The sequence below is a fragment of the Octodon degus genome, unplaced genomic scaffold (genome assembly GCF_000260255.1).
Source record: "Octodon degus isolate 3935 unplaced genomic scaffold, OctDeg1.0 scaffold00005, whole genome shotgun sequence".
Lineage (NCBI taxonomy): Eukaryota > Metazoa > Chordata > Mammalia > Rodentia > Octodontidae > Octodon > Octodon degus.
The window spans coordinates 20,357,615-20,375,740 of record NW_004524581.1 but is presented as its reverse complement, the minus strand read 5'-3'; the positions used below and the strand labels follow the sequence as shown (position 1 = coordinate 20,375,740).

At 44.7% G+C, this 18,126-nt stretch overlaps 2 protein-coding genes across 7 annotated transcripts in view; one reads left to right on the top strand and one right to left on the bottom strand.

Moving 5' to 3' along the window:
- Window positions 1–934, bottom strand: part of LOC101592465 (24-hydroxycholesterol 7-alpha-hydroxylase) — a 58,053-nt gene extending 57,119 nt beyond the window's left edge. For both annotated transcript variants that reach the window (XM_023719266.1, XM_023719260.1), the window contains exon 1: window positions 736–934. In XM_023719266.1, coding sequence (XP_023575034.1) covers window positions 736–924 — 189 coding nt within the window. In that variant the 5' untranslated portion in view covers window positions 925–934. The remainder of the gene's footprint in view (window positions 1–735) is intronic.
- Window positions 935–1,234: 300 nt separating this feature from the next.
- Window positions 1,235–17,881, top strand: Slc25a27 (solute carrier family 25 member 27). Of its 5 annotated transcripts, XM_004624091.2 has the most exons (9): window positions 1,235–1,359; window positions 4,048–4,239; window positions 6,162–6,246; window positions 8,210–8,332; window positions 10,489–10,601; window positions 11,243–11,327; window positions 12,448–12,540; window positions 13,083–13,185; window positions 16,612–17,881. In XM_004624091.2, the coding sequence occupies exons 1-9, from the start codon at window positions 1,254–1,256 to the stop codon at window positions 16,681–16,683; spliced, it is 972 nt and encodes a 323-aa protein (XP_004624148.1). In that variant the 5' UTR covers window positions 1,235–1,253; the 3' UTR covers window positions 16,684–17,881. The 5 variants fall into 5 exon arrangements, with proteins under 5 accessions (XP_004624148.1, XP_023575075.1, XP_023575065.1 ...); XM_023719307.1 differs by lacking the exon at window positions 1,235–1,359 and having other exon boundaries at window positions 3,386–4,239; window positions 17,382–17,881; XM_023719297.1 differs by lacking the exon at window positions 1,235–1,359 and having other exon boundaries at window positions 3,386–4,239; window positions 17,379–17,881.
- The last annotated feature ends 245 nt before the right edge of the window (window positions 17,882–18,126 follow it).

The window sequence follows — 18,126 nt, the reverse complement described above, 5'->3', positions numbered from 1 at the left end:
ATGTCTGTTCCCTAAAGTGTTTTGTGTCCCTAGAAAGATTCTTTCTTTCTTTCTTTTTTTTTTTTTTTTTTTTTTTTTTTAGCCTAAACGGGGATTGAATTTAGGCCCTTGCGCTTGCCAGGGAAGCACTTACTCCACTGAGCCATCTGCCGGTCCCACTAGAAAGATTCTGTAAGGACAAAAATATCCATTTCAAGAACCATTCATGAGGGTGCAGTGAAAATAGAGGCTCGCTGTCCTCAATAACTCCACCAGCTCAAAGAACACTGCCCCTGAAATTTGCAAACACCAACTTTGGAAGTAATTTTCACAATACCCTGACGTTAACTCCATTTGGGGCTTTCACAAATTCCAATCGTAGTACACTTATGTCGTTCGAAATTATTGCAAACATTTACTTAGTATAAGTGCACGTGGAATTTAACTGTGCGAAGTAACTAGCACTTAAAGGCTAATCTCTTCTTCCACTAAGGCAGACCCAAACTGAAGTTGATCTGTTTTATTAGCAAAGTTTTGTTTCTGGGACCTGTGTATTCGTTCGTGCATAATGTCTACAGCCCTCGTGGGGAGTTGGTATATGTATGCAATGCTGGTATATATTTTGTGTCTGTCCAGTCCCTTCGGGGCACTTTGTATTTTTCTCCAAACCTGGCGTGAAGAAGGCTGCTAATTCCCAGCAAAGCAGAGAAAATAAATCAGCCTGGACGTGCGCTCCCGAGTCCTGCCCGCACCTACCTGGGCCCGAGCCTGCTCGATGAACTCCAGCGGGGCCTTCCCGAACCGCAGCCCCGCGCCCACCCAGGGGATCCAGCCCGCGGTGCACGGGGGCCGGCGCGAGCCTCTGCGCCTCAGGACCAGGAGCAGCGCGACGCCGGCCAGGAGCGCCGCCAGCGCGGCCACGCCCGGGTGCAGGTCCTCGCTCATCCTCCCGGGTCTGAAGAGCGGAGGACCGCGTCTCGGTCGTGGATGCCGCGCCGCACAGCGGCAACTATCTCCCGGCCGTCCCTAGACACCTGAGGGCCTCCAGCATCCTCACTGCCGCCCACTTCCGCTTCTTGGAACAGCCAATCGGGAGAGGTGCGCAGGCGCGGTTACCAAGGAGACCGTCCGGGCAATCAGAACGCGCGAGGTGCGGACTCCACCTCCCAGAAGCCCCCGGGGTCCGGGCACCACGCTGGACGGCTCCCAGGGGCGATGTCCCTCGGAACCTGCTGGCCGGTTGACTCGCGCCGCTGTCCCACCCTCCTCGCTGGATGTCCGTCCCGGAAGACGAGGACTCGCCCTCGCCGCTTGCGCAGCGATGGCCTCGGGCGAGCAAATTCTTGCTGTCAGGCTGCGCGGCCACCGTGGCCGAGCTAGGTACGGGCTTCCGTCGGGCGGCTGCTGCGTCGTTGCGGGAGGGATGGGGGGGAGGGGATAGAGAAGGATGGATAGAGGGGTGGAAGGACGGATGGAGGGGTGAATGGAGGGAAGGAAGGAGAAATGGATGGAAGGGACGGAGGGTTGGAGGAAAGGAGAGGTGATAGGAAAGATGGAAGGGTGACTGGAGGGATGAAGAGGTGGAGGTATGGGTGTCAGGAAGGATGGAGGGGTGGAGTGGTGGATGGTGAGATGGAGAGAGAGGAAGGGGTGGAGAGATGGAGAAGGATGGATGGATAGATGTAGGGAAGGAGGGAAGAAAAGATGGAGGCGGCCTGGGCTTCACCCCTGGGTTGGGAAGGCCTGGACAGGCCCAGGGCTTAGGACCCTCCCTGCAGTCTTTCTTCTTGGGGTTCGCAGGGGCCTCAGGAGTGCTCCTGTGCCTGAGGGAAACTTCTACATCCTCTTCGGCGGTCATCTTCCCTTTTGTCAGGATGACCCTTCTGAAAAGCATCCACTCTTCCTCCTTGTTGGGAATGAAGATGGGTGGAGGGGTTGGTCCTGTTCATCTGTTCATCCTGTTCATCTCTGTCGTGAGATCACTGTGTCTTTGTGGTCCAAGCTGTAGACCTGTCTTGTGGAGTGTTAGTTATTAACCATTCATTACTGAGCAGCTCCTTAGCACCTGCCAGTCACCTGACCTCTGTGAGTTGAACTTATCCATACCCTGTTTACCCTAAGGGAGGTTAGTGAGAAGCCGAGAATACATAAATGCTAAATCCAGGGCCGGAAACCAATGGATTGTGACATGATGTCTGCAGGACTAGGGTTAAGGTCGGGTGATTGAAAGGACCCTGATTTGACCTTCTTACAGGCTGCTGGGGGCAGGAGGTCATGCAGAGAAAGACAGTTACAGTGTGCTGCTTATTATGTTGAAGCTGTTTCCAGATCTCATAAGAGCTTAGAACAGTCACATCTCCGTGAGTCAGAGAAAATCTGAGACCACGTAGAGTGGGATTATGGTTCCTTTACATAAGCCAGTGGTGTTTCTTCCTAGGGATTTTTAACTATGCATTTCAGAATTACTTGTACATTTCCTTGCTCATTAAGAAGTAACGAAATAAAGGTACCTCTTGATGCATTTGCCCCTTGTAAATCCATGGCAGTTCTGATCTAATGTGGTTTCCTTTTCTGCTCCCACAGCCAGCGGTGTTCTGTTGTTTTGTTCTTTGTACTTTGCACTCTTGCCCTTTGGCTTCTTGATGTTCTCATCTCCCCTCAAAGCTGATAGAAAATTTTTACTTTTCGTTGTTCTTACTGAAACAAAGGAATCTAAAGATCTTTTAAAGAACTCTAAAATAGGATGGCTGAGTACCAGATGTATTTCCAGGTTTATTTAAACTGATGTTTCTCTCTGTGACTCAATGGCTTTTATACAAGAACTCTCCTCCTGTTAAGAATTCATGGAGAGAACTGTGTGGGGAATGTGGATGGGAAGCCAGAGAATCAAACTATAGGATGGTTTTGAGTACAAGTGGATTCACTTAAGAACTTGAAACATGAAGTGACCAGAAAGGAGGAGAAAAAATTGCTTGAGAGGTCTCATTTGTGCTTAAGTAGGGGTTTCTGTTTCTTCAGATTTATTTTTTAGGATCATATGTAATGCAAAATTCTATGAAGCCTCTGCATACAAGTTATTTTTGTTTTAGGGAGCCTGTTGGCAAGATATTAACTTACCAAAGCAAATAGTAAGATGTAATATTCTTTTGCTCTTTCCTTGTTCTTTCTCTTAGAGAAAGCATGTTCACTGAAAAGTCTTACATAATGTCAGTAATGCTCCCAAACTTTTCTGAATGTCATTATTTCAGTTATTTAGGACATTGTATACAGTTAAGAGCTTTGTATTCCTTATGTGGGTCAGGTAGCTTAATTGCTGGACAATAAAAGGTCTAATTCTTTCTTTTCTTTTCTTTTCTTTTTTCTTTTTTTTTTTTTTTTTTTTGCGGCACTGGGGATTGAACTCAGACCCGTGCGCTTGCCAGGGAAGCACTTATTCCACTGAGCCATCTCCCCAGCCCCCAAAAGGTCTATTTCTAATTCGAAATACAAAGACAGTTTTCTACAGATGTTTTTCGAAGACCATGCACAAAACTTACCAGTAGCGGACAAACACTTTAATATATCATTTAACTGAAAAAATATTGAGCATACAACCCTTGTGCATGAAAGAAAATATTATAATATCTGTTAGATCGTCTATGCCACAAACAGGCTCATTGGTATCTGCAGGCACCCATGGAATTATGGCATTCAGGCTTCATTTTATTGTAGTATGTAAAAATATATAGTTCACTTTCTAAAGTCGGATTTTGAATACCATGGCTGCAGCTGGGTCCACCACAGAAAATAGGTACTTTATTTCTCATTGGCAAGCAAAGTTTTAAAGTAGATTTTAGTCTGAACTTTCTGAATTACAAACTCAAGGGTTGTCACACTTTCATTGTTTCTTTCTTACTGGTAATCTGGGATAATCTGGTGCAGTGATTGTTACATTTAGGAGTGCTCAGAATCAAATGACTGTAAGCTCTCATCAGTTTTGGGAAAACATTAGTCCGATGCCTTTAGAATTTGTTGTTGGTTTCTCTGAATGTTGTGGGGGTTTTCCCCTCATGTGTTCTTTTTTGTTAGCAACCTTTCCCCTCGATCTCACAAAAACTCGACTGCAAATGCAAGGAGAAGCTGCTTTGGCACGGTTGGGAGACAGTGCAAGAGAATCTGCCCCCTATAGGGGCATGGTTCGCACGGCCCTAGGAATTGTCCAGGAGGAAGGCTTTCTAAAGCTCTGGCAAGGAGTGACACCCGCCATTTACAGACACGTAGGTATTTATCTTGATTCTGGCTGGTAAGTTTGTTATGAGTTCTGTGTTCCTCTCCTCTGCTTTCTAACTGTATTCAGAAACTAGCCAGGGGCTTTTATCCCCTACGGATCTAATCAAAGAACATAGGATGTTTTTGGAAGAAAAAAAAATGAACTACCAATTGTTATTAAGGAATTACTCCCTTCAGGTTTTATAAATGTATACTGAAGTGTTGAGGGATAAGCTATTGGGGTGTCTGTAAAGTACTTTACAATAAGTAAGGAAAAAAAAGAAGCACCTTGTTCCACAGTGCTAGTAACTGATAAGTTTTAATAGATATAAAGAGAGTTATAATATCATTTTCTCAGCTTTCCTGTATGATGGAAATTTTTCATAGTAAAATTTTTTTTTCTGTATTTTTAGGTATGGGTCTAGAGGGTGTTCAGGGTCTCACTACTAGATCGGAGTTGTAGTGATTCTCCTGTTTACAGACTCCCAAGGCTGGGATTACAGGCATGCACCACCATACCCAGTCTCAATTGCCATCTCAGCGTGCCCTGGGGGCAGGGCCAGCACAGCAGGTCCGGGGATCAAACCCCAACCCCCGGCCCCTACGGCTGCCTGTAGGTGCTTTAATCCACTGAGCTATTTGGCCGGCCCTTGATAGTAAAAATTTTTAAAGGCATAACAATCGATATCATTTTCCTCTATTTGATAAATGTTAACCACAAAATTTAATGTTTTTTTGTTCTTTGAGAACTGCTTATGACAAGGCCAAGTCTCATGAGTCTTTGTGCCACCCGTCAGTACGCAGGCTGTGTGAAAGAGAACAGGGCTTCCTGTCTGAGTCAGCTCTAGCCACAAGCTCAATGTGACCAAGGCGGCTTCTGCCTAACTAGGTTTGGAGACCATTGCTCGTAACTATGGCAGGACAGTGGCAGTGACACCAAGGATAGCATCTCTTCCTCTGCTCCTGAAGAGACTTCCAGTCATTAATGTGCCAGCTCGTGGGCAGGGCAACAAACTGGGCTTCTGAGGGAGCTGAGCAGGAGTAGCGCTTTCTCCTCCACCTTCCCGGTCCCATAGGTGTGCAGTGACCTTTGGTCAGAAAAGTGCTGAGTTCTAATGTGTATGGCTTAGTATTTTTAAAGATTAGTTTTTCAGCTAAGAAAGTTGGAGCATCTTCATTTGAGCCAGAGTTGTGCAGACAGTTACTGTTTTGCACTTTATATATTTTTGATTATCTTAAAATATAAAGTTAAACTTCCTGAAACACTAAGAAAAGTTCTCTGGGTGAATACCATGAGTTGATTTTAGTAAGCTGATGCTCCATCTTTTAGAATATTTGTCTTTCATTATTGCTCTAAGTTTTGTTTCTTTTCATTTGTGTTTTTGCTGGTACATCTTTTTACAATTTTCATTTCACATGTTTGAAACCTGACTGAAAAAAACATGTTAGTGTAATACATTTTTCATGGAGATTTTCTGTTTACTCAGTAAAAATCCCTGTTGTGTGCCAAGCTGTGAACCAGGGCCTTTGACGCAGTGCAGACATGCAGAGCCTGCCTGCTTATGTCCCGTGGAGCAAGGACAAGTTGACTGCTAATCAGTGTGATCATTGCCACATCAGAGCCTGTTGTGCTGGCCGTAAGCATCTAGGGGAAAGGCGAGAGAGCACTTTTTGAAAAGCATATTCTTCGAGTTGGGTCCTGAAAGATACAGTAGAGTTAGCACAGCAGAGAAGGGAAAAGCTGTTCTAGAGAGATGAGATGATGAACAGGAAGGCCTGAGACCCAGGGGCCACGCACTGGCTGGAGAAATACCCAGAAAGCCCTGTGTCGGGAGTGTGTACCCGGCTACAGAGGGACACAGTGGGTCAGAGTGTCCTCTTGCTGTATTAAGCAGAGAGCTGAACTTGCCTTTCTTTAATGACCTATTTTACAGTGTACTCCGGAGGTCGGATGGTCACTTACGAACATCTCCGAGAGGTTGTGTTTGGCAAAAATGAAGATGAACATTATCCCCTTTGGTAGGTTCTCTTTTGAAAAGAATAGTGTATACTGTAAAGGCACTTATGTTTACCTACAGGATTTATGTAGAACTATACATTTGTATTAAAATTGCCTTAAGTTATAATTCCTGGCTTGGCCAACCTAAGGCTCATCTTTCCTTTGCCCTCATTGTTTTACATGAAGAGGAATTTTCTAGAGCCTATGAAATTCATAGCATAGTGTATATACATAACAAAAGCTTCTTTTAAAATATTTTTTACTTTAACATTAAAATAGAAGGCAAGAAGAAGGTAACTTGGATATATGTGCTAGGATTGTGTATTTTAATGGTTGAGTCCTCTCCATCTTTGACCTTTTGGAGACCCAGCTCTCGGGTCTCCCAGCATCTCTTCAGCATCTCTGTCACCTATTCTTCTGCATAAGCCCCCTTCTGTGATTGCACTGGCCCCCTCACAGTCAGCACCTTGTCCTGGGCATCACCAGCTGCCAAGGGAAGAGCACAGTGCTGAGACAGAGCCTGTGGGTGTCGCCTGGCTGTGATTGCTCCCCTCACCTTCAGATCGCCTGTGGCTGAGCCCCAGCTCTGGAGGTGGCTCAGGTGCAAACCCTCTGCGTCTAGCCTTTCTGTCTGATTCAGGCTGGTCCCTAGAATAATATCCATTCCATAACTCTCTGTGAGACTCATACCATCCTCGTGTTGTTGCTGGCTTGCAACCCTCATAACATTGGTGACCTGGAGGGGGGCCTTCTTTCTCCCTGTTGTGGAGGAGCTTTGGACTTTAGGGTCAGGCAGAGAGGGGCTCAGATTCCCACTCTGCTTTCCTATAACTTGAAAAAGATCTTTACCTGCTTTTCTTTTGGTTTTCTAGCTGTAGAAGTCAGACCTACTATTAGGCTTTTGTTATCGAAAAGGTAACATTTACAAGTGCGTATCACTTAAAGACATTAAAAAGTAGGTTACTATAAAGAATGTGTATAGAATTTCCAACCAGTAAAGCAATAAAAACATGAACACAGTGGAAAAATAAGGAAAGGGTATTGATCGTTCCCCCCAAAAAGAAATACATATGTTCATCAAAAATGTAAAAATGTTCACTCTCATCAATAATAAGGAAGTTAATTGAACTAATCGTTCTTAAACTGAGGGGAAATGTAAGCAGCCATAGTCTTTTTGTAGCATAATCTACTTATTAAAAAGTGTAGGTGTGTGATCCTTCGGCCCAGGTCCTTCTGTCATTATAATCATTTAGTGCTCACTGATGGCTGAGCTGGGAAAAGAGGGACCTATTCAGCAATGGAAAGTTTATTTTTTTTAAATTTTAATCATTTATTTATTTATTTGGTACAGGGTCTCACTGTACAGCTCAGACTCATAGTGATCCTCCTGTCTCAGCCTCCCCAGCGCTGTGATTACAGGTGTCTACCACCACGCTTGGTCTCAGTGGCCGGTATGCCAGACTGAGGATTGAACTTGGGGCCTTGTGCTTGCTAGGCAGGCACTTAGCCCACCGAGCTATCTCCCCAGCCCCAGAAAGTTTCTTTAGAAAAAGAAGTGTTTTCACTTCCCCTTCATTTGGGAGACTACTTAAACTGGTAGTTTTGACCATTTGGACTACCAGCCTTTGTCTTTTAGGTGGATTGCTTCTATGCTGTTTTTATTCTCCTGTAGTCAGGATTAAACGAGAGTTAGATTATCTACTCAGCTGTTTGTCTTTGAAGGCTGTTCCTTCCCTGTTGATCTCAGGGCAGGGAAGGCTTGAACCTTCAAAATTTTAGTTTCATTCTTTGTGGCCCGCTAGCCCCACCATGAACAACCAAACCACGTACTTTCTTTTCCTGTGTGTATTTGGGTCTGTCCTCTGCTTCACTTTGTCCTAACTTCTTACCCAGAGCTTACCATTAGTTCACTGTAATGCCAACTGTATATGTTGAAGTCACAGGCAACTTTCAAAGGGAAAACATAACTTCTTTTGCAATTAGGAAATCGGTCATTGGAGGGATGATGGCTGGTGTTATTGGCCAATTTTTAGCCAATCCAACCGACCTAGTGAAGGTTCAGATGCAGATGGAAGGCAAACGGAAACTCGAAGGGAAGCCACTGAGGTACGTTTTCCAATTAACTGATACTTTCCCCTTCCCTTGCCTCCATCACAGCTTCAGCAGTTACCTGGTACACTCACTTTTGCAGTTCACGGATAGTATTAATTCTGCCAGCCAACCAGGATCTTTTCTTTACACAGTGAAATGTATGTGTTCTTTGTCAGGCAAACACAGGCATTCCGAACTCTCCCCTGCAGCCCCTAGCCCCTGCATTTAGACTTGTCCCCTATGTGGGTTGTGCTACAAAAACTGATCATTAAAGTCTGTCCTGGTATAAACCCCAGCTTTGCCACTGTAGCTTGGTGTTGTGGACGTCACCAAACCTTTCCATTTCTCTCTCAAATGGCTCTAAAAGCCTTGATTTTTCATCTTTTTCCCAGAAAGGAAAGTAATAAGGTCAGTCTTACAAATTGTTCCCATTCTTTCTTTTTCCTTTTTTGTTGGATACGAGGTCTTACTATGCAGCTCAGACTTGGTAGTGATCCTGTTGTCTCAGCCTCCCCAGCACTGGGGTTATAGGCGTGCGCCACCATGCCTGGTTCTGGGGCCAGCACAGTGTGTGCTACTGGGAATCAAACTCCAGTCCTTGCATTTGCCAGGCAGGCGCTTAGACTGCTGAGCTATCTCCTTAACCCTGTTCTCACTTTCTTGTCTGATCTTAGTTCTCCTACATACTAAGGCCCTCGTTTAGGATGTTTAAAGATTTTATTATTATGCTTTTATAGTATAAAATCCTATTATTTCCAAGAGGAGAAAAGACACAATTATGACTGAAGAAGGAGTTTATAGAATGCCAGGGCCGATTTTCTTCTTTTGAAACAATGTGCAATTACCAAGTATCAAGAAGAAATGGTGGGACTTTGCCTGGGTTGAAGAGGAAAACCAGCTTTTAAAAAAATCCCAAAATACCTGCATTTTTAGTTCATTCCCCAATTGTTTTCTTCTCCATCTCCAACACTGGCAAGTTTTGATTTCTCTCTTCTTAATATTTTAATACTGTAATAAGGAATATGAACCTTGGGACAATCCCAGAAACCCAAAGCCAACCTTTATCACACTTTAGCTTTGTCATAGCAGTCAAGTTCTTTAACCTTTGTAGCCACGGTTTTCTCAAACATAAATATGTATTTCCTAGAGTTTTCAGGATTAAAATTCATCTTTTGAATATAAATGCCTGGCACTTACTAGGTGATCAGTGCATTTTAGCGAGAATCATAGTTTGTTGTTAAAACTTCCCGTGTAGCTTAGTAACAGTCATCCACGTCAAGATTGACCTGTTGTCCTTTGCAAGAGATTCAGAGCAGGTAATGCCTGTGTACAAACCACACGTCGGAAGTGAGAAAGGCAGCATTTGACTGCAGATTTTTCTAACTGTAAAAGCCCAGAATTTTGTTGTATAACAGGTTTCCGGGTTTGGTTCAGATTCAGCATCAGTTTTCATCTGTCTCCAGAAATACGAGAAAGAAAAAAAATGGGATAGTAAATTTTCACAAAGCTAAAATGACCCTAAGAATGCTTAGATTAATTATCCTTTCTACTTCTTTGCCCTAAAATATTGTTTATTGTGTGAGAGGATGTGAGAGCCAATGATTGTGTGTGTGTGTACACGCGCATGTGTGCATGCATGTTTTTAGTGCTGTGTGTGATGGTGGGTGGGTGGGTGTGTGTGTGTTTTCATTGCTGGGGATTGAACCCAGGGCCCTGTGTAGTAGTGTGCCAGGCAAGCACTGCACACTGAGCTGCCCCTATCCCTGAGAGTCAGTGATTTTTTTAATGCCATGTGGCAGAATTTTAAAGATCACAGGTCCTCTTCATCGCCAATAAAATAAACCCAGAAATCTAACAACTATTCTTTCCTTCTGTAGTTAGTTTGTCTGATGATGACCTGTCAAGAACAGTATTTTTAGTCCTTGAAAAAATCTGAGAAAAAGAAGGTAACACAATTTGTAGTGATTTTTGCTAAAAAATGTTTCAATTAAGTGTTGACCTTTATGTTAAAGAATGAAGTTTATCTGGAAATTAGACTCATGCATATTCTTTTACTTTAACAGTTTTGAATAAATATTACTTTAAATTTTAACAGCTATAGGCAAAGCTTATCCAATACATTCTACATGCAAGGATACATCATTTTCACACTTCATTTTTGTATTCCTTAGATTTCGTGGTGTGCATCATGCATTTGCAAAAATCTTAGCAGAAGGAGGAATTCGTGGGCTGTGGGCCGGCTGGATACCCAATATCCAAAGAGCAGCGCTGGTAAACATGGGAGGTAATGGAAGCATTCCTGGATGCCAAGAAGTCGTGGTTGCCTTGAGCACTGTAGGCTCTCATATCAGGAATAGGAGCATCTTCCTGTAGCAGAGAACAGGCCTTAGTGTTTGTCTTATCCGTGGCTCTTATCTCCTGGGGCCAGGCACATGTAGGCACTGAGATACTTGGTGAACAGTCGGATGTGCCTGTTCTCGCTTGCCTTCATTAGTTTATTTCTTTATGCATGGTGTGGGTATTCTTTATAAAAATCCAATATTATGATGTCAGCCTCCTCCTTGAACCCTTTAATAGCTCTGTTTTCCATAGAAAAAAGTGTAAGAAGTTTGATGTGGAACAGTGGTTGGGACAGTTGTTTATAGTGCAGGGCTTTACTCGGCCTTGGGCTCACAGAGGCATTTGTCATTTGGCAAGCAGAGACTGCAGGGCTGAGCTGCCTTCGGGCCTGTGTGGACTCCAAGGTTCTAGCAGTCCAGGGGAGTGCCTGTCTCTTCCTCTTGTCTTCTCCCTGCACTCATAGCCCTCCCTTCCTCCACCTTTTGTTCTGGGGCACGTTGCTACCCCAAGCCTAGCATATTTTCAACCCAAAAGACATTCAATCTTATACACAGGAACATTTAAGCCTTCTCTTTCCATTGCCAGATTTAACCACTTACGACACAGTGAAACACTACTTGGTTTTGAATACACCACTTGAGGACAATATCATGACTCATGGTTTGTCCAGGTAAGTGATTGCTTTAGTTGGACTCTTATTTTCTGCTCTGAATCTTTTCTTCCATCTGGGGGAAAATTATAACTTTTGGTCTCTTTTGATCGGGAATCTAGTGGTATTACCCCTAGAGAAATATGGTGGTACCTTTAGAAAGAGTAATTTTGTTAAAGGGGAAAAGACAGACAAAATGAGATGAAATTGCAGGTGAAACCTCCCAGAGAATGTGCCCCTGTGGTAGCATCCCAGGGCAGAACCTTTCTGTGAAGGGCACTGTGCTACAGGCTGGTGGAGTCAGTACAGATGCGCAAGTCCTACCTGGAGCTTCCGGCAGGGGCAGCAAGATGAGTCACTGACAGGGCAGTGGAAGAACAGAGGAACCTGGAAGGGCCCAGGAGTCAGATTACAGATTATCTGAAGCAGTAGGCTTTTCCTGCACAGGGAGAGGAAGGAAGGTGTTTTAGAATGGGACACAGCCTTACTGTCTTCACAACATGCTTTCACCTTCTCCCTTAGAACCCATTCCTTTTCAGTAGCTACGAGGTTGGCTTGTGTCCTCACTCCCTCTGCGCTGCTGAGATGCTCCATAGTTTTTACGGTGTCCAATCAGCGGTCCCTAAGCATACCAGGAGCTCCCCTGCCTTGGGCTCTGGTCCCTGCCCTCCCATCTGTTTGTACTGCTACCCCTCCAGGGTTCTTCAAGGTGACTGCCTCCTGCTGCCACCCTGGGGCCTTTTCCTGTCTGCTGTCATCACCCAGAGACTCGGTCACGCGGTCCTGCTTTATTTTCTATTGCACTTGTCAGTGTGTCAGGTCCCGATTCCTGTGGCCTCTTCGCACACAGCCATGAGCTGCGGGGGCTGTCTTTCCTGCCCTTTGTGTCTACACGGGGCCCAGCCCGGCAAGTGTGCAGTGCATATTTGTAGGCTGACATTCTTTGTATATTTTTTTTTTCTGCCTCACCACTGTATTCAGCGTTAATTTTAAACTAAAAAAAGCATAATGGTGAAGAATAGTCTAGTAACATATTTCATTTTCTATTTTTTAAAAATATCTTTTTCAATATCAATTCTCCATGCTTAAACTTTAGAGGCTACTGTGTAGTAGCTTTCCATTTCATTTCTTTGTACCACAGCTTGTGTTCGGGACTGGTAGCGTCTATTTTGGGAACACCAGCTGATGTCATCAAAAGCCGAATAATGAACCAGCCACGAGATAAACAAGGAAGGTAATTGGAAACTCCTCAGTATTCATGGGTTTGAATGTTGGTAATATTGTTTCTTTAAAGATGTAGTTATTCTTGACGGAAATCTATGTTGGTGTTTAATGAGGAAATTGTTTTTATGTAATTACCCACTCTTTGATGAAAAACTACTGTGAATTTGGGGAAAGAAGCTAAGTGGCAGTCATAGTATTTAGACACGAGGTATTCATTGTGACTTTATTGTTTTCAAAGAGTGTGTGAAAGCATACTGTGCTGAGAATTCACAGAGCGCTTTCTTCAGAAGCTTAGGACTTTCAGGTAACATGGAGAATTCAATTTGATAGAAAATAGAGTGCTCTCTCTGGAAGAGTCAGGTGACATGAGTAAGTACAAGACCAGGGGTGGGCGAGACAGAACATCCACCGTAGAGTTAGCTGTAGCTCCAGCGAAGCTTTCTGCATCTGCACCCACACCTAGTAGAAGACGCATCCTTCAGCTGTTTCATTTGGTCTGTGCAGGTGCATACTCGGAAGCAACTTAACGGAGCTCTCTGCTTTCCTCCCCAGGGGGCTTTTGTACAAATCGTCGACCGACTGCTTGGTTCAGGCTGTTCAGGGTGAAGGGTTCATGAGTCTGTACAAGGGCTTTTTACCGTCTTGGCTGCGAATGGTAAAGTCAGGATTCTTTTCTTCTTCTTTCTTCTTTTCTTTATATTTAAACTGGTGTCAATCCATAAATATTTTCTGTTCTCTCTTCTGGTTTTGTAGCATGGGCTGAACCTCAAATCAAGGCCCACCTTTTTTTTTGGTAAAAATCATTTTTAGTTTTCCTTTACCTCTCCTCAGAACTGTTCTGCCTTCCTTGGCAGATCGAGCTGAAATGCATCACTGAGAGTGGTGCTTCGGTTCGCGAACTCAGTTCTCTCCATGATTCTGGACACAGACCGTGCTGGATAAGACGGAATCAAATGTCCCCATAAGAAACACTGCGTATCACCATTGAATTGGATTTGGTTCTCAGCCCACTTGGTTTCCGCCCAGAATAGTGGAAAGAATTAAGTTCCTGCCCTGAGCTACCACTGCACCTCCATTAAAAACTAGGATGCGAGTAGCCCAAAGATCGGCCTCTGGTAGTATAAATCCTTCACAAAGCTTTGCAGCTAAAATGTAATTGATTGCGATAGGTGCATAGATTTCACAGGAGAGAACTTTCTTAGGAAAATTTTATTTTTTTCAAGCAAAATTTGTTATTTTGATAGTAAATATTACATTAACACTGTCACACACACACAAACTCCACTTTGTAAGAAAGCATTATATCATTCTTGTTTTGTTTAGATGTCATTTTTTACTTATGTGAACTAAGATATGGAAGTAGGTGTGCTTACAAGTATAATATAGCAAGTATAATAAAAGTCAGACATACAAATCTTTGTAAGTTAGAAAATATTTTTTAAAAATAGATGAGTTGTAGTTTAGAAACTCAAATGCTCAAAGATTAATATAACATAAGGTGTAATATTTTATATATCTTTGCTGGAGCCCTCTCTCCGTGCAAAGTCCTGCACTGAGGACCTTGCCAGGCGTAAGAAGCTGGAAGTGGTCTGTGTTCTGAGTTGAGTGCTAGGTGCTGTCCATGCTGCCTATGCTGGGTGATTAAGGAGCCCTCCCTGAAGATACGGGAACTGAGATTTCAAAGAAGAGTAAGATTTAGCCAGGCCCGAGGGACACAGAAGGTGACAGTGGGCATGAACAGCTTGATGAGGACTTTAGCTGCAGGATGCCCAGCGGGCCAGGGTACCCAGACTACAGAAGAGCAGCAGGGGGAGGGGCCTGGGATTTATAGCCCTGGCCAGGGCCAGTGGAATCTGCATTCTCAGGAAGATTTTTTGGGCTTCCCTGAGTTTGGAAAAGGCTTTATATAGTGATAAATGAAAGATAAGTTGAGAGTTTGCTGGTGGGGCAGAAGGTGACTGGAAAGGGTCTTAGGATTTCAGAGGTAGAGACCTGATTGAGGATGAGAGAAAAGATGGAGAGGAAGGGAACCATCAGGCCCTGGGCAGTTGGTCCAAGTGAGGGTCTTCGGCAGGGAAGAAGGTTTGTAGTTTATCCACAGTCATTTGGGCATTTGGATACCCACAGAACATTTGGATTGAGATGTCTGGGGGGCCAGCTTAGGATCCAAGTCAGTAGAAAACTGGGGATAGAGATTCGGGTTTGAGCACTGCCCACAGATAGTGGTCACTGAAGCTTTAGGCATCAGTGAACCCAGAGAGTAACTAGGTATTGATTAACACAAAAAGAACAGCCAGATCAGAGAGCTTGTGTGTGGCAGAGCCGGAAACTAACTGCAGGTCTGCTTGGCTCCTGCCCTTCCCTTTGTGCTGCAGTAGGTGTGAAGATGCTCAAGATCTATGGCTGCTTTACAGAAACATTGAAGGAAGAAAGGTTATAGTGAGGAGAGGAGTTGTCTAAGAAATGCCAGTAATCACCCAGGTCACCAGAACTACCACCTTGTGGGTTTGCCCCACTTGGTGACTCAGAACACAGAAGCCTGACTCCTAAGCTTCTCCAAGGAAGTGGGCCTTGACAGTGCAGCTTCACCAGCTGAATTCCTGGACAGCGGTGCTAGGCCAGAACCCCGCTTGGGCATGCTCACGTTGCATACACGATCAGTCCATGTGCTGGCGACCCCAGGACAGCACACTGTCCCAAAGCCACGCGGTCTGAGGCTGTGTGCTAGCACAGAGTTGCGTAGAGAAAGCTTTCTTGTCAACTTACATGTAAGAATATCCATCCAAGAGAACGCTCCTGGGTCCAGCTCCACAGTAACAGGCATGGGAAAGACTGCATTTTCCCAGGAGTTTCAGCAAAAGCCAGACCAGAGGAAGCCACACTGATTCCCCTGTGCTGGCAGCGCAGATAGCATCTGAGCTATGTCAGGGAGAAAACCGCTGAGCGCATGCAGTGTACCCCTGCACTGCCGCGAGGGGCGGCTAGACCCCAGGCACTTCCTACCATACTCTTCAGCCACAGGATCCCCCGTTACGCCTACTGGAACGCAACCACACTCCGTCGCTAGCCCTGCTACCAGCTGGAGGCAGCCAGACTTGTGCTGCTTTGTGCTGCTGAGGCCGGTTTCATTTGCCCAGTGGTTTTGCTGCTACCCTGCTGCCATTGGCATGAGGAGCTCTGACTCCCACAGCAGGTAGGGGTGACTGCATCCACGGCGGTGATGGTGGCTCGCTTCATTTTTATTTTCATAAAAATAGAGTATCTTCACACTGCTGTATTCCTTATTTTATCTATGTCTGACAAAGATATTTTCCTAAATCTGCTATTTAATGAATTCTCTTACCAGTAAAACATAAAATGCTCAAGATTTTGCATGTTGCATTACAAACTCTACGCAAATACATTCTGCACTCTTAATTGCTTAAGCTTGTCTTGAATATGATAGAGTTCATCTCTGATATGTCGTGATCAGAAATTAAATCCAGTTAGATCCTTTTCTTTGTCCCAATGTTTACCCCTTAGCATTTATATCTTCTTCCAGCCTGTATTCTTCCCTAATTTCTCTAGTTAACTATGTCTTTGTTCAACTCAAAGTCAAGCCTTGCAGCTGTTGTGAGACATCTAACTTATTAAATAAGTGTGACATGTCAAGTGGTCACACTACATGTGCAAAACCCATGGTGAGTGGCTTAAATAGAAGTCAGGTGTCCTAAGTCCTAGCCCGTCAGTGGGTGGGTCCAGTGGAAGCCCCTTTAGGATGGACAACAGGAGCCTCTGGTTCCGCTCCGCCCCACACCAGCAAGCATCCGACGGCTAAGCCTCAGTGCTCATCTGTAAAGTAGGAATATTTATGATTCCTATCTTATACCAACTGTCTCTTAGAGAAATTTGTGATAAATGAGACATTAAGACACTTTGTAAATGATAAAATACCTCCTCACAAAGGTAAAAGACCAAATACTTGTTTTCAGCTTCAGTGAATTCAGAATGACTTTGTCACTGAATGATGTAAATGCATATATGTAGACGACTGATTTCATTGCGTTGAAATATACACTAACTTCTTTGGTTAATCTTTCAGACCCCTTGGTCATTGGTGTTCTGGCTCACTTATGAAAAAATCAGAGAGCTGAGTGGAGTCAGCCCATTTTAAGCCCTTACAGATACAGTGCTCAGGATACTGAATGTGGGCATCTGCAACACATACCCCCTATTATTTCTACCTCTTTAGGAAGACACTACTCCACTGAGACTGTGATTTATAGGGGGCAGCACTTTGTTTTTCCCCTGGAAACCCAAGTTCTCTTTGACTCCTCTTTTTGTCTAAAAGTGATCTAGTCCGATCTCACAAGACCACCCGGTGAGAGCCAGCACAGTGTTCATAAAGAAGAAGAGAACCCTGGCCACTCTCACCTTGGCAGGAAGGCCTGGCCTCTGACACTGCTCTGTGCGAGGAGGCGCTTACCAGGAAGAGGAGGAGCAGGCGGGCACCAGCCTCTGGGATCTGGGCAGACGGCAGGGACCTGGAGCAATATATGCGCATATGTACATCTATACACACCAGTGCGTCAGAAGTGTACCCCACCTGCTGCGTCAGTGTTTATAGCCGAAGTTCATCCACGTGCTGTTCTGTTGTTAAAATGCATATGGAATGAACTAAAGGGAGGCAAATGAAAGTTCATGAATAAACATTTTGAAATTCCCTCATATTGAAGGAAGTCCATGTGCCTTTCCTTGCAAGGAGGATGAATGAAGTCAAGTTGAGATGGTGTTTGTGTTTCAAGGACAGATGAGGTTGCTGTCCCTGCGGTCAGTAGGGTGGCACTAATTCATCTCCACACTTGCCAGCAGTAACTTCCCGACAGCCGCAGACCCGGGATCCTTGGCAACGGTTCCTCTTACGACTCAGACTCGCCACCAGCTTGCAGGACTCCTGACCTGTGATCTACAAGTCGTGATCAAAGCATAGCGGTGCAGGTCCTCTTACAAAGGACCTTTTGCTGCCAGCAGCCCTTCAGTGGTATTCAAAAGCAAGAGGAGAAGAAGCCAGCTAGCTCTGTGGGTCCTTATCCCTCCCCTGACACTAGTGGCTCCAAGAGAAGAAGAGCGGATGAAAACTCAGAGCATCACCCACTGAATCTCAGCCTGATAAAGCGTCTTGCCTGAAATGAGATTAAACTGGCACAGTCATGTCTCCAACCTTCAAATTAAATTCCTTTTCTTATTTTAGAAAGGTAAGTGATCTTTCCAGGTTCACCAGCTCCACTGAATCTCAGAGTGACATTTTGGGGGTGGGGAGATAACCTGTGGTCTAGGCACCTACATGGCAGGTGCAAGGACCTGCGCTCGATCCCCAGTACCACATGCCATGCCAGCCCTGGAACCCCAGGCACTCAGAGCCAGCCACCAGAACCGGGTGTGGTGGCACATACCTGTAATCACACAGCTGGGGAGGTAGAGACAGGAGGATCACTGCGAGTCTGAACTGCATATTGAGACCCTGTACCAAATTTAAAAAAAAAATAGAAAGTGACATTCTGGATGGATAATATCAGATATGGGTGGAGGCTGAACCTGTTGAAGAAACAAAGCTCCG

Bases quoted from the DNA above. Each gene is read 5' to 3' on its own strand.
- Slc25a27 (XM_023719271.1), top strand. From the start codon at position 3,933: ATGACTGTAAGCTCTCATCAGTTTTGGGAAAACATTAGTCCGATGCCT. The intron at 4,240-6,161 runs GTATTTATCTTG...CCTATTTTACAG, and splicing joins CGCCATTTACAGACACGTAG to TGTACTCCGGAGGTCGGATG. The intron at 12,541-13,082 runs GTAATTGGAAAC...TTTCCTCCCCAG, and splicing joins CCACGAGATAAACAAGGAAG to GGGGCTTTTGTACAAATCGT.